Here is a 13,401-nt window from a genome sequence, read left to right on the forward strand (position 1 = left end):
TGCATTACCTACAGTACATTGTTTGGAATATATTTGATACTCTATGGTTTTATGGCGCGTTTTTTTAAATTAAGCCAAGGTACTTGAGGATCACCGTTTACAAAGCAAATGAGATTAATATATATGTTTTCAGTTTAAACAGCTTAAGTAAAAAAATATGCCATAAAAAAGGAAGGAATATCCAATTTGATACAAGGAGCGTGTAAAAAATTTTTATCTAAAAATATTATAGCAAATTAAATACATACATTGATACAAATTAGGGTATATTTTTTTGTAATTTTAATAATTGCTTTATTGCAAGTACCTACTCCTAATAAATACAAGTATCTCACATAATTAGGTAACTGTGTTCCTTTTTTTTTTCATTAAATATTTTTTATGTGCTGCAACTTTAACTGGTTCAATCAAATGTGCGGGAGGTTTCTTTGCTAAAAAACTAACAAACTTGGCATCTTTACCCTTAGCAACTTTGTTAAGACTCCTAAACCGCCAATATAAACAACATCGCACAATTAATGATACAAAGGCATCTCCTACATTATGTTCACTACAATTAAAAGGTGAAAAACTAAAATTTTTTCTAAGTAAAAATGACAACACAGAAGATATATTATATCTTTGACATACGCTATTCTTGGTATCCAATAAAATAAACTATTTAAACAATTACTAACCATAACATTTAAATAACTACCACGAATAACTAATTTGCAATTTTGGTACTTCCTTGCCAAAATTATGTCATGATCAAAATTAGTGTCTGATATTTGTAAATTCCTTTGACATGTGTCACAGACCTTAAATTTTTTAATTAACAATCGGCCTACATAACCACTAATGTATGTAATTATTGATCTGTGTAGTTTGGTTTTTGTATGAAGGGATATGTGTTCTGGTACCTCAATTTTTTGATTATACAAATTTGGTGTATGTACCAGTGACTGGCTAGGAATACCAGTAATAAATGATTTGAGATTGTCTAACCCTCCGGAGTTTAAGTCTTCCTCACAGTTAGAGGAAGGTGAATGAGTAGCCAGAAAATTGTTGACTATCAATGATTTCATTGATGCCACAAAATGAGAAGCATTTGGATTAATATTTCGGTAATTATGACTTCTAATATAACCAAACAAATTTTCAATAGGGTCTTGATTAAAGCCCTAGTTGCCACAAATGCAAATTTCTTATTTTCTAATAATATTTTACATATATACATAAAAGCTCTTATAGCATGTGCTAAATTTTTTAAAGATGGATTATATACAAATTTCTGTCTCTTGTTACAAAAAAACTGCATCGATTCCACCACTTTAACTGCATTGGACCAAAATGCTGAATGGGGAGAGTTTATTGTGACACAGCTTCGATAAACTTTACCGGGATGTTGACGCAGAGCTTGATTGTTTAAGCTATCAAATAGCTGGTCTAAAAAGAGGATCAAATCCGCCTTATCCCTTACTTCAGACCCCAAATTGAACTCATCATTGGTGTCTGAAAAAGTTTAGATAGCTCAGTGTATAATGTACTAGTTAAAATGTTGTCTACAGACATGCATATCTATTATTTTCAGACAACTATTGCTACCCTGTATTACATGTAAAATATAATAATTTATTCATAATTACCCCATTTTGAAAGCCTCATCATTAGAGATCCTACTGTATAACTAAATACTTGTGTGCAATAGGAAACTTTCATTTTTTTAATTTTCTCTGGAACCACATGCTCATCTGTTAACTTGGAACATAATCTTAATGTTGGTTCGGAACTGTCCAAATTATGAAATTTCACGATGTGTTTCCAGCTTGCGATCCCTTTTTTGTTATTCATAACAAAGTGAAGATCTTTATTTAATAAGTTATTACGTATTCCTTTCAGTAAGTGAGGGACATCATAAAAAGGAACGATTTCTTGATTATTAACAAGAAATCCAAACAATCGATTTTCTTGTCCCTCCCTTAGGAAGTGCTCCCTGGTGTCCTTAATAAGGGAATTTATAGCTGCTTGATTTGATGCCCCTTGATCGCATACTGTTGCCACAACGTCTAGGCCTATTTCTAAGCAGTTCTTGATTACCTAAAGACCTATATATTAGTAACCTAAATAAGTAGCATAAAAATGACTAACCTCTGTAAGTTGATATTTAAGGTTTTCACTGGTCACAGGCCCAGACGAAAACGTAAAAGAAACTGGTTGTCGCCACTGGCGATGCAGTCCACGTAGCATAAAAAGATTGACATGATCTGCTAATTTAGAAGATCTCTTATGACCAAAATCTTCAATTCCCACAATAATATCATTGTGACGATTATAATATACATTTACATCAATCGACATTTCGTCAAACATCAAAATACAGATTTTGTCGTCTTTCTTCATACCTCTAATATTCTCCTGTAGAGACTTAAAAATAATTTCGTTAATTCCTGGTTGTAAAGGAATTTTTTGCAACAACTTGCTCAATGTCCTTGGATGAGGAAGTGCGAAAATTTTTGACAATAGTCTATATCCTGTAAAAACGTAACTAAAAATTTCGGCAGAATACCTAATAAAACTCTTACCCTTTCCACTGGCTTTGTACAGTGATAATGCCAAAATTTTGTCTTCAAGTGTATACCTTCTACACTTCAGAGCACGTTCTTGGTTCCGAATTTGTGACAAAATAAATTGGTGTGTGTAATTGTTTACTTGGCTCATTATCTTCTGAAATCCTTCAGAATTGCATAATTGTGCTTTTTGTAAACGAATTTTATAGGAGGTTATTTTCCTAGCCATCCTTGCCATCTTCACACTCCAGGTGGTCAACTTTTTGTAGAGCAGGTTGGCCCTTGGGTCAAGTTGAGAGGATCGAGTCACTCCGACATCTTTCAATAAAGATAATCTTCGTTTCTTTATCACTAAAGCGCAGTAATGTAAATATATTTAAACGATTCAATTGTTTACATACCTCTCACAGAATTCACTTCCATTGGCTGTGTCCTTTTGTTCAAAGTATCTTCTGGGGCTTCCTGGTTGAATTGTTCCGATGAACCTGATATTTCTGCATTAAACAAATTAATTGCCTAAGTAGGTAATTCGTGAAACATTGAAATGTTGCGCATACCTATCCCATATTCTGCTTCCATTTCCTGCTTACTCTTATGAGATTCATCTTCTGGGACTTGTAGATTAAATTGTTCAACATTTAACTGGCTGCAACTCAATATTTCATCTGCTTGTTTGGATGAACAGGGTATTTCTACATACAAATTACATTTAATTATGTAGGCAAATTGTTAAAATGTGATTTACCTTCTAAATATAAAGTGGGAATGGCTGTATACTTTAGTCCTCTTCGAGATCCGGCAATGATGTTGTGGGCTTCAAAATGTCTTTCACACACTCTAAATGTATTATATATCTCGAAATCGGTATAATTAATGTAATTCCGCGGTCTAAGTATCATAAGCCACCTTTTGAAAAGTTCAGAATAATGTTTGGGGTTAGGAAAACGATGTCTTGGTAAAAATTGATCTTTACAATTATGTACACAACACTTTCTTTTAGGTGATAACGAAAAATCCATTTTGTGGTCGTTATTTGATAAACGAAGAATTATTATCACAAATCACACACGTGATTTGTGATTATTGTGATTATTATGTTAATAAACTCAAACAAAGCATAACTACAGTTATTTAATCCAAATATAAGTTGTAAAGCACTATAAAAAATACACGGATTGTACGCACGTTGCCGAAACACATAACCTAAAAATTTCGTTACACACTCCAGAGCAATTTTAATTCTATACAGAGAGACCTGTTTAAATGGATATGATACGTGCTAAATAGTTACCGGTCCAAACACAAGTGGTGCTACAAAACGTGACGATTTTCACGGATGTGCGATCCGTTTCTATCAGTGTTTTTTTTATGAATATAGCTTCACAAAACAAAAGGAAAAGAACAACTTTCATTTTTCGCGGAATCTAACGAGCAGGCGGTTCGTACGCGTTTACCTTGACTACTATACTTTAGAGGTGAGAGGGCGGGGTGGGGCGGTGGGGTATCGGTACGGCAAGTACGATGCGTTCATGGTTCATTACTTGTGTGGCTTTCCAAGCGCAAAAACACGTGCGATTTCATTTTTATGCTAAATTAACCAATTGAAGTGAAAAAACGAAGATTAGTTTAATTGGTCTTCTTCCTCTGGTTAACAATTAAGTAAGTACTAACGTTACGATAGTAATAGAAGCAATTATCAAATATTTTTCATAAATTTGTAGATTAATATGGGCCCAAAACTAAAAAGAATGTGCAAATTTTCCGACGATATAGGAAAAGAATACCCATTCATAAAAAAATCAAAATTGGATTCCGAAGTATATTGTGAAAAATGTAAGAGTGTGTTTTCTATCGAGTATGGAGGTAAACGTGACATAACAAGGCATTTAGGGTCGGAGAAACACAAAAACGTTTTGCTTTCCCTTGCTTCTTCAAGCCAAGTCACCAATTATTTCAGAAGGGAGGAGTTCGGTTCAAGTGAAAAAAAATAGCATTATCTGAGGCAGTATTTTCATTCCATACAGTGGTTCATAATCAGACGTTTAGATCGATGGATTGTACGACCAAGATAATCCAACATTTGTTCGAAAAAAAATTTGCGTCGAAGAACTAAAACCGAGGCAATAATAAAGAAAGTCATTGCACCTTTTGCTGCTTCTGAGCTCACAAATGATTTAGAGTCTTTAGATTATGTATCCATTTTTTCAGATGCTTCAAATCATAAAGATTAAAGCTTTTCCCGACACTAGTTCGTTATTTTAAGAAGGATACGGGCGTTGTTGTAAAACTTTTGGATTTTGTTTCACTTCCTGGGGAAACATCAGAAATGATTTCAAACTTAATTATAAACATTTTAACGACCCACAACTTAACAAATAAATTAGTACCTTATTGTGCAGACAATGCAAATACAAATTTCGGTGGAATTTCGAGAAAGGGGGAAAATAATGTTTTTAATAGGGTAAAAAAACACTTAAATCGAAATTTATTTGGTGTAGGATGCACAGCTCATATAATTAAAATTATCAACAATCATTTTAATTAATGTAACATTTTAATTCAACAATCACTTTAAATAATTCTTGCCGATTTTAAGAGCATGAATTCATATGATTGTTGAATTAAAATGTTCTCTGAAAATATTTGTACAATTTTATTCCAAAATTTTACAATGTGACAGTCAGTCGTATGCCTCTACTTTTTACGTTTGTTGTTATTGTCTTACGTATTAAATATGATTGTTTAAAAAATGTTACTTAATAAAAATGTGAAATGAATTATATTGTTATATTGAATGAGTGTATATGAAACTGTATTTCAACAAACAGTTAATAACAAACAACTGAATTGAATTGCAAGAAATACTTACTTCGATTAATAAAACGATTTTGTCCAACAAACATAAAAATTCATTCATTTTAAATGTGGAATTAAAATTATCAACAAACATTTTAATTCATCAGTCATATAAATTCGACGATTTGAAAATTGAAGCCGAATATTTTCAACAATCACTTTAATTCAACAAACAAATAAATTTTTATTGTTAGACGTAGTAAAAGAATCTTTTAAAATTATTGTTGAATTAATATGATTGTTGAATTAAAATGTTACATGAATTAAAATGTTTGTTGATAATTTTAATTAGGCGCTAGTATACACGTTCCCAAATACACTAAAGGATAGTTCCTGAAACTTCCGCACAATCACAGATACGAATTAAAATTATCAACAAACATTTTAATTCAACAATCATTTTAAATAATGCTCTCCGATTTTAACATCACGAATTAATATGATTGTTGGGAATATTTGTACAACACTTCAATAATTGAATTAATATGATTGTTGAATTAAAATATTTGTTCATAATTTTAATCCCACATTTAATATGAATAAATTTTTATGTTTGATGAATTAGTTCTAGTTAGTTATATTACTGTTCGTTTATGTATTCGTTTGTTGATTTGTATTGTTAAACTTTCGTTATACACATTGCTATATAATTCATACATCATTTCAATTAAATGAAGTTTTTTAAACAAACATATTTAATGTTTCACATAAAAACAACAAACATAATAAATCAGGAAATAAAATTAACTGTTGTTTATAATGTTACATTGTAAACTTTCGTAATAAAAAGTAAAACGGCGTTCCATACGTCTTCAAGGTGATGCGACAATAACTCGTTTTTTTTGTTTTCCTCTAATGAAAGGAAATTCTTCCATATGTGAGGTAATGGAACATCGCGGATATCTATCACATAACGCACAGGAACCAAAATGCCTGCCAAAACAGAAATAATTTAATAATTACACGATGTGAACAAATTTAAACAGTAGCCATACAGTAAGTACTATGAAAAAAGGTTTCCACTTTTACGCACTTTGACGTTAGAAAAACTATGGAATCATTGTTTAAACATTTGTTCACTATTATTATCGTGCCGTACCTCCGTCAGGAATAACATTATAATCCGTTTTTAGCTCGAAAAAATCGGTCGCATGAGTGAAAATATCAACATTTTCGGAAATTGCCCGCCATCTTGAATTATGAACTTCCTGTTCAGATTTCGAGATGCCAACATCGATATTCGTGTTCAGCAGGTCTAAATTAGTAAAAAACGCCTATTTGGCCAAATGTTGTCTGAAATGCCCCTAGAACCTGTTAAAACGCTGCTTTTTATAAAAGTGAACCAGTCTATTCATCATGGCTTAAAACGGGAGTACGAGAGAAATCCATAAGTTGCGTTGACATTACAACTGCTTCCAGCCTTGGCATTCGTTCCACCTCAAAATGTAATTCCCGTTTTTGAAGACATTTTCCAGCAAAACATTTTTTCTCCTGAACTGCAAGTTATTGTTGATTATTTCGAAGACACGTGGATCGGTCACCTAGTTTCGATGCCGTACATGTACAACATGGACTTCCAAAAACAAACAACTCAGTGGAGGGATGGCATCGAGTTTGCCAAATGCAACTGTGTGCAGATCACCCAAACATCTGGAAATTTATTTCGGCATTAAAGAGGGAGCAGAGTATAAACGAATTACGAATAGATCAACATATCAGCGGGCAACCACCTACCATCAGTCGTAAGGTGATTGTGCACAAAGACTTTAACACTAGTAAATAGTTATGCACCTGACATAAATATATATGATGATTTCAATTTCCCCCTTTCACGTTTCCCTGAAGTTGCTCAACCTGATCTTATTTGCTAATGTCACTGTTATGGCGCTGAGTTCGGCCTTCGTACATTGTCATGACGAATTTTGTATAAATTAAAATTGTTTAAAGAGACCCACAGAATACGGCCTTCTCAGAATAGAAACAGAAATGTTACAAATTTGTATGATATTTTGGCGGCCACTGATGGGTGTGCTGTGAACTAAAGCGTCTAAATCAGAGTAGCGCCATCTGGTGACCAGCTTCTAAAGCCATGAAGTAATTTCCCCAATTCGATCTAAATCATAAATATCGATAAAGATACAGAACGATTTGTCGTACGAAATATTTGGTTTTAATTGCTGTTTGGACTAAATATTTTTGTTAAAAAATATCTTGAGAACTAAATTTTTTGTTCCAAGAGGTAATAAAACCATTTCAGCAAATTGTCACACAAGTTTCAACAAATCGTCGCATTGGAATAACAAAGTTCTAACTGCAAATTTGGGGAAAAATAAAATTTTTATGCAATATGGTTCTATCTGCTGAAATGTACGCATTTTGACTAACCTTAGCGACATCAACCAAATAATAACCGAGTTAGTTAAGTTACAAAAGTTCTATCTGCATTGCAGAAATTTGCTTGTTTGGTGTAGTAAAGGTGTATCTGCAATCCTTTGTGTAATATGGTTCTATCTTGATGTAGATAGAACTTTGTTTTTTCTAACTGCACAGATATAACTTTGTTAACATCATTATCTTGACAACAGCTGTTATGGAGAGAGGGATTTGAGTTGTAACGGTTTTTTGCGAACCAAGTTATTATTGCTATAAATTGTCGTGTGCTTTTGTTGTGAAAAGAGAGAAGTGTGTGTAGACTTGCATATTTCTGTTTTGTTAATATGGAAGGTATACACCCACGTACGTTAAGAATTATTAGTATGGGTAAGTATATAAAAATTATAATATAAACTAGTTTATTTATTGTAGCTAAGCAGGAAGTACTGGTTAGTTGTGATGGAACCGAGTATGATAAGCAAGACGTTACTAAGAATGGGTAGGCACAAAAACAATGTCATAGATGAATAATTTGATTTCTCTTTAGAATAGAAGCTTCGAATCATACTCCTCCTGATTTAGATGAACATATAAACAGTGTCCCTATGCAATCTTGTGATTACAATGATGATGGCATCGTCCTAATACAAATTAATGCAGAGTAAGTGTACTTGAAAATTTTTGGAGCACACGAAGATTAAAGTAAAATGACTTACAGGGACATACCAGCTATGAAGGAAGATGCAGCTATTCAAGTGATAGAAGACGTTGAAATAGTTGATCCCAATGGGCATATCATTACAAATATTAATGAACTTTCAAATTCTAACGTTCGTGAAATCGTACCATTGGAAGAAGGCACACATACTTTGCAATCAGAAAGCTTTGCTGACGTGCAAAAATTAGGTCCTGATGAAAATGGAGATGCTACACCTACAGCATCGCAAAAAACTAGAAAGCGAAAACGAAACGTAAATGAATGGAAAGTTAATGTTCGTAAGAGAAAGTGTCAGGCAGGAGAAGAATACGTCAATGTTAGGGGCAAAACCGTTACGCGACGAAAGCTAACAAACAAAAAAAATTGTTTAGAAAATTGCAAATTTAACTGTGCAAAAAAGATTTCATTAGAAGAAAGGGAACAACTTTTTCAAACTTACTGGTCTTTAACGCAAAATGAGAAGTATGTGTTTATAAAAGCCACCACCCAAAAAGTACTGAAAGGACGAAGAACTACTGAATTATCTAGGAGAAAGTACACGTTTGTTTATAATTTAAAGGTTAAAGAAGAGATCATTAGGGTGTGCAAACAATTTTTTTTAGGAACTCTTAGCATCTCACAAAAACCTATCTACACATCCCACCTTAATGTCAATGAAGTAAAGAAAGATCAAAGAGGAAAGCAAAAAAAGACTTCACAGAATTTTAAACAAAATAAAGAAGATGTTATGGAACATATTAAAAGATTTCCTGTGATAGAATCTCACTATTGCAGGCGAACTACAAAAAGGAAATATTTAGAGCCTAATTTGAGCGTCGCCAAAATGTACAATCTATATGTTAAAGATTGTGAAGAAAAAAACACAATTCCGGTTAAGTTATCTTATTATAGGCACATTTTTACACATAATTTCAATTACGGGTTCCATGTACCCAAGAAGGATAGGTGCCTAAAATGCGAGTCCTATAAGATAAAGAAAGAAGACAAAACTTTATCACAGGAAGAGGAAGACGAATATAATACCCACAATGAATTGAAAGCCCGGATGAGACTTGAAAGAAACACTGATAGAGATAGTAAAATTCCTACACTCAGTTTCGACTTGGAAAATGTTATCACATGTCCCCGTTCGGAAGTTGGCGATTTTTTTTACTCCCAAAAATTGAATATCTACAATTTAACAGGACATTTTTCGACCACTGGGCAAGCTTATTGCGCCATTTGGTCAGAGTCGAGGCAAGGTCGCGGTGGGAACATTATTGCCAGTGCGTTCAGGAGAATTTTGGACCAAGTCTTAACTGACAATAATGTCTCCGAATTGATTACCTGGAGCGACTCTTGTGTTCCCCAAAATAGAAATTCTTTTATTTCATTGGCCGTGATGAATGCCATTAGGGAGCATCCAGAACTAGGAGGTATCACAATGAAATATTCCATACCAGGACACGGTGCTATCCAAGAAGTAGACAACATTCATAGTAATATTGAGAGATTTATGGCGAAAACTGAATTTTATTCCCCTCTTTCTTTCATGAGAAATCTGAAGTCTGTAAACAATAGAAAACCTTACAAGATATTACAAATGCGAGACGAAGATTTTAAAGATTTTGAAAAAAATGCAAAAAGGTTATCTTTTAATAAAATTCCGTTTTCGAAAGTAGCCGCTCTTCAGTTTACACAAAATTTATTTGAAGTTGGCTACAAATTAAAACATGGCGATGATTTTGTGATGCAAACTTTAAAAAATGATCGGGCTTTGGGCATTCCTTCACGCCGCAATAAAGAAACCACAAGCGTTTTAGATTTAAAACCAAAAACGTTAATACCCAAAAATTCATTACCGGAGGAGAAAATAAAGGCCATTAAAAAGATGATAGACAGCTGTATGCCGGACATAGACAAAAAGTATTTTTCAGCACTATTAAATACACTGAAATAAATATTTTGGGTTTTTCAAGCTTTTTTGTTTGTTTTTTTTTTAGAAAATTTGTCATTATTTTCCAGTATTTTATGAAAATGTATTGTCTTTATTTTGTAATAATCTTAAGTTCATATTCTCTTTTGTGCAATAAAAATATGTTAACAGAAATAATTTCGCGTTTTTTCATATAAATATTTAAACATCAATGCAGTTACGTAGAGTAGATAAATGAGTTTTATTAAACAGTGAATATATAATAACACAGGTGTATGTGACACATAAAACTTTGTTTAATTTAACAGCGTTGCTTTGCAAAAGTACACTGCGTAACAAAGATGTATGTGCCACATAGAACCTTATTCGACACAATCAAACTAATTAAATTCTAGAACAAGGTTCTATCTGTATTTTGATACCTAGAAAAAAGAATTAAGATTTTATATTACCTCTACTAATTTTATTGAAAATATTTTATTTTTATATTTTCTAATAAGTGGCAAAATTTAAAAGTGTAAAATCTAAAAATAAGTTAAATAGCGGAATTCAAAACTTTGCATCGCTATTTCTCAAAATGAAGTTTGGCACAGTTAGTACTTTGTTATTCCAATGCGACGCATTCACGTCATTTTGCTGTGGTCATGACATTTTTTATTTACAAAAAACAAGAAAAAATAGAGTTTCAAAAATTCGCGTTTTTTTAGCTTCACATCGCCATATCTCAGTGACCACATAAGTTATCGAGGTTATTCTTTCAGTTTCTGAAAGATAATTAATGAGCGCTTCTAATGATGTATAATTTATAGTAAATAAAAACTATTAACATAGCCAAAACAATAAACAAAGTCGTGGAATTGCTTTATGCGTGGCATAAATTTTATTAAGCGAGAAACTTTTTTATTATTGAAAGAATGTGTATACTTATATTGTGTGAAATGTGGCCAATAGTCACAAATAGTTTTTTGTGAAAAAATTACTTAGATATGTATTACCGTTTTCTTGTAAATAATTTTGTACGTGACCGCTCTGCCCGCACGCCGCGCGCTATTGTAACGTGTGCAGAACACCGCGCTTACCTCGCGTGCCGTTGTACAATCTTGTACGCAAGTACTGTTAAATAAAATAGAAAACAAAAACAACCAAATTTACATATTATATAAATTATAATATATACCCCTTCGTGATCAAAACATTGACTTTAAAAAATTTAAAAAACGATATAAATTAATGCTTTCGCCTATCGGCTATTCCGATCTGCTTAAATGAGTAAAATAAATAATTTGTATCATTTTTTTGTAGATGTATGTTTTGCTGATAGACTTGCCTTTTATTTTTAAATGTGAAATGTTTTTAATATAAAATAGACAAATTAATTCAATTAAAACTACTCAAAAAGCCTTGAATGAAATTTGCAACAAATAAAATTTTACAAAAAATGTTTCATGTACAATTTCATCGAATTGAACCAATCGCTAAAACATTACAAAAGTAAATTAATTTTGTAAAATTTTTACTTTACGGTGAGGTTTACAACCCTCCGCCGGCGCCGTACTACGACGTTTTGTCGATCCTGTTTCCCATGAAATTGACCTATACAATTTAATTTTGATTAAATTGTCCACAATAAACAGCTGATGATCTTCACATTGCTTATTAAACCATGTATCATATTTTTGTTTTATTTTAAGCACTAGAGAGTTTTTGATAATTTTCTTAACATCGTATTTGAGTTTATGCTTTTCAAATAAAGTGTTGAAGCTGTGTAGCATAAATGTCACAATTTCTGCAAAGTACTTATTTGGTTTGGTTAAATAGTTTATAGTATGCGTGGATCCATAATTTTTGTTCAATAATAATAATTGAGATTTATCGTCAAGGCATTCACTTTCATCTAAAAATGCATTTTTACATTTTTTACAATCGAATTTCTTTGATAGCTTAAAATATAGGTAACCAGCTACATACACATTTGTACAATCTTCTAATGTTACGCCGGTTTTTCTCGTGCTTTCCAAATGAGTTACCTCTACCGCTCTTTGTTCGTCGTCGTCTTGATCGCAATCGTATTCAACTTCTAAATCATTGTCATTACAACTAGTGTATACCTCCCTTTATACCTTTTTTTGGATGGTCGTGGTTGTCATACAATTCCAAGATGTCGTCTGCATCTACTTCACAATTTGCTCCGTCCACTGGGGCTTGTAGACGAATATGCATGTTGTGTTGTAAAGCTATACGAAACTGCTTTACAGTTGGTTGAGCATTGTAGCCATTTCTATTTCTTATCACTGAAAAAAAGTTTTCTAATGGATCTTGATTGATTCGTGACGTCAGCATGTATTTGTAGTCGTCTTTTACAAGGGAGTCCCACAAACCCAGAATTGCTCTAATGGTCCACTGAAACCCTTCTATACAGTAAATGTTGTTTCTCGCCCGCCCGTTTTCAAAAATTTCAATTTTTTGGAAGTACTGCAATGCTTCGGCTAACCTTGTTGTTGTGAAGGTGTTGTAAGTTGATAATCCGCAATTATACGGATTTGCTGCTTTAACAACCCGACTATTCAAGCAGTCAAATGTGTCGTTGATGTATTTTAAAAATGAAGCCGTATTCTTTGCAGTTCTTGATCGAACCTCTCCAGTTTCGGCACATGTTGCAATTGCAGCTGCTACCGAGTGGCTAAACACCTGCACGGCATACTTCACTTTCATTTTTTGAAAGGTTGTTGGATTTACGTGCGTATCTGTAATTTTTAGCATTGCTCTCGTTACATTGCTTTTATGATCGATTTTATAAGTATCGACAAAATCGTGCCAAGATACTTCATTACCGTCTACGACAATTTTTAATTTTGTATTCATAAAATTGTTCCTCAAGCTTTTAATTAAATGGGGTGTATCAAAACATGTATATATCTCCATTCCATTTATAAAAATTTTAACGTTATCTTTTGAAGCTCCCAGGGATGCCAGCGCTTTTCGGTTGTTGC

At 32.7% G+C, this 13,401-nt stretch overlaps 3 protein-coding genes across 3 annotated transcripts; 1 reads left to right on the forward strand and 2 right to left on the reverse strand.

Annotated features, from left to right (window-relative positions):
• Positions 1-498: 498 nt before the first annotated feature.
• LOC116167381 lies at positions 499-3,780 on the reverse strand. Its single transcript, XM_031482733.1, has 7 exons — positions 3,295-3,780; positions 3,107-3,241; positions 2,951-3,043; positions 2,565-2,900; positions 2,131-2,513; positions 1,629-2,079; positions 499-1,494 (listed from the first exon to the last, which is right to left on the reverse strand). Exons 1-7 carry the CDS (start codon positions 3,566-3,568, stop codon positions 1,064-1,066), a joined length of 2,103 nt encoding a protein of 700 aa, XP_031338593.1. The 5' UTR covers positions 3,569-3,780; the 3' UTR covers positions 499-1,063.
• Positions 3,781-7,871: 4,091 nt separating this feature from the next.
• On the forward strand, positions 7,872-10,435 carry LOC116166474. Its single transcript, XM_031481426.1, has 2 exons — positions 7,872-8,439; positions 8,497-10,435. The coding sequence occupies exons 1-2, from the start codon at positions 8,384-8,386 to the stop codon at positions 10,433-10,435; spliced, it is 1,995 nt and encodes a 664-aa protein (XP_031337286.1). The 5' UTR covers positions 7,872-8,383.
• A 2,073-nt stretch (positions 10,436-12,508) lies between these two features.
• On the reverse strand, positions 12,509-13,171 carry LOC116166475. The gene has a single exon (XM_031481427.1). The coding sequence runs from the start codon at positions 13,169-13,171 to the stop codon at positions 12,509-12,511; it is 663 nt and encodes a 220-aa protein (XP_031337287.1).
• Between the last annotated feature and the right edge of the window lie 230 nt (positions 13,172-13,401).

The sequence above is a fragment of the Photinus pyralis genome, unplaced genomic scaffold, assembly GCF_008802855.1.
Source record: "Photinus pyralis isolate 1611_PpyrPB1 unplaced genomic scaffold, Ppyr1.3 Ppyr1.4_LG3b, whole genome shotgun sequence".
Classification (NCBI taxonomy): domain Eukaryota; kingdom Metazoa; phylum Arthropoda; class Insecta; order Coleoptera; family Lampyridae; genus Photinus; species Photinus pyralis.

Excerpts from the sequence above, each read along its gene's own strand:
- LOC116166475 (XM_031481427.1), bottom strand. The coding sequence starts at position 13,171 with ATGCTAAAAATTACAGATACGCACGTAAATCCAACAACCTTTCAAAAA.
- LOC116167381 (XM_031482733.1), bottom strand. The coding sequence starts at position 3,568 with ATGGATTTTTCGTTATCACCTAAAAGAAAGTGTTGTGTACATAATTGT. Across the intron at positions 3,044-3,106 it reads GGAAGCAGAATATGGGATAG|AAATATCAGGTTCATCGGAA; the intron begins GTATGCGCAACA and ends TGTTTAATGCAG. Across the intron at positions 2,080-2,130 it reads TTAAATATCAACTTACAGAG|GTAATCAAGAACTGCTTAGA; the intron begins GTTAGTCATTTT and ends ATAGGTCTTTAG.
- LOC116166474 (XM_031481426.1), top strand. The coding sequence starts at position 8,384 with ATGCAATCTTGTGATTACAATGATGATGGCATCGTCCTAATACAAATT. Across the intron at positions 8,440-8,496 it reads CTAATACAAATTAATGCAGA|GGACATACCAGCTATGAAGG; the intron begins GTAAGTGTACTT and ends AATGACTTACAG.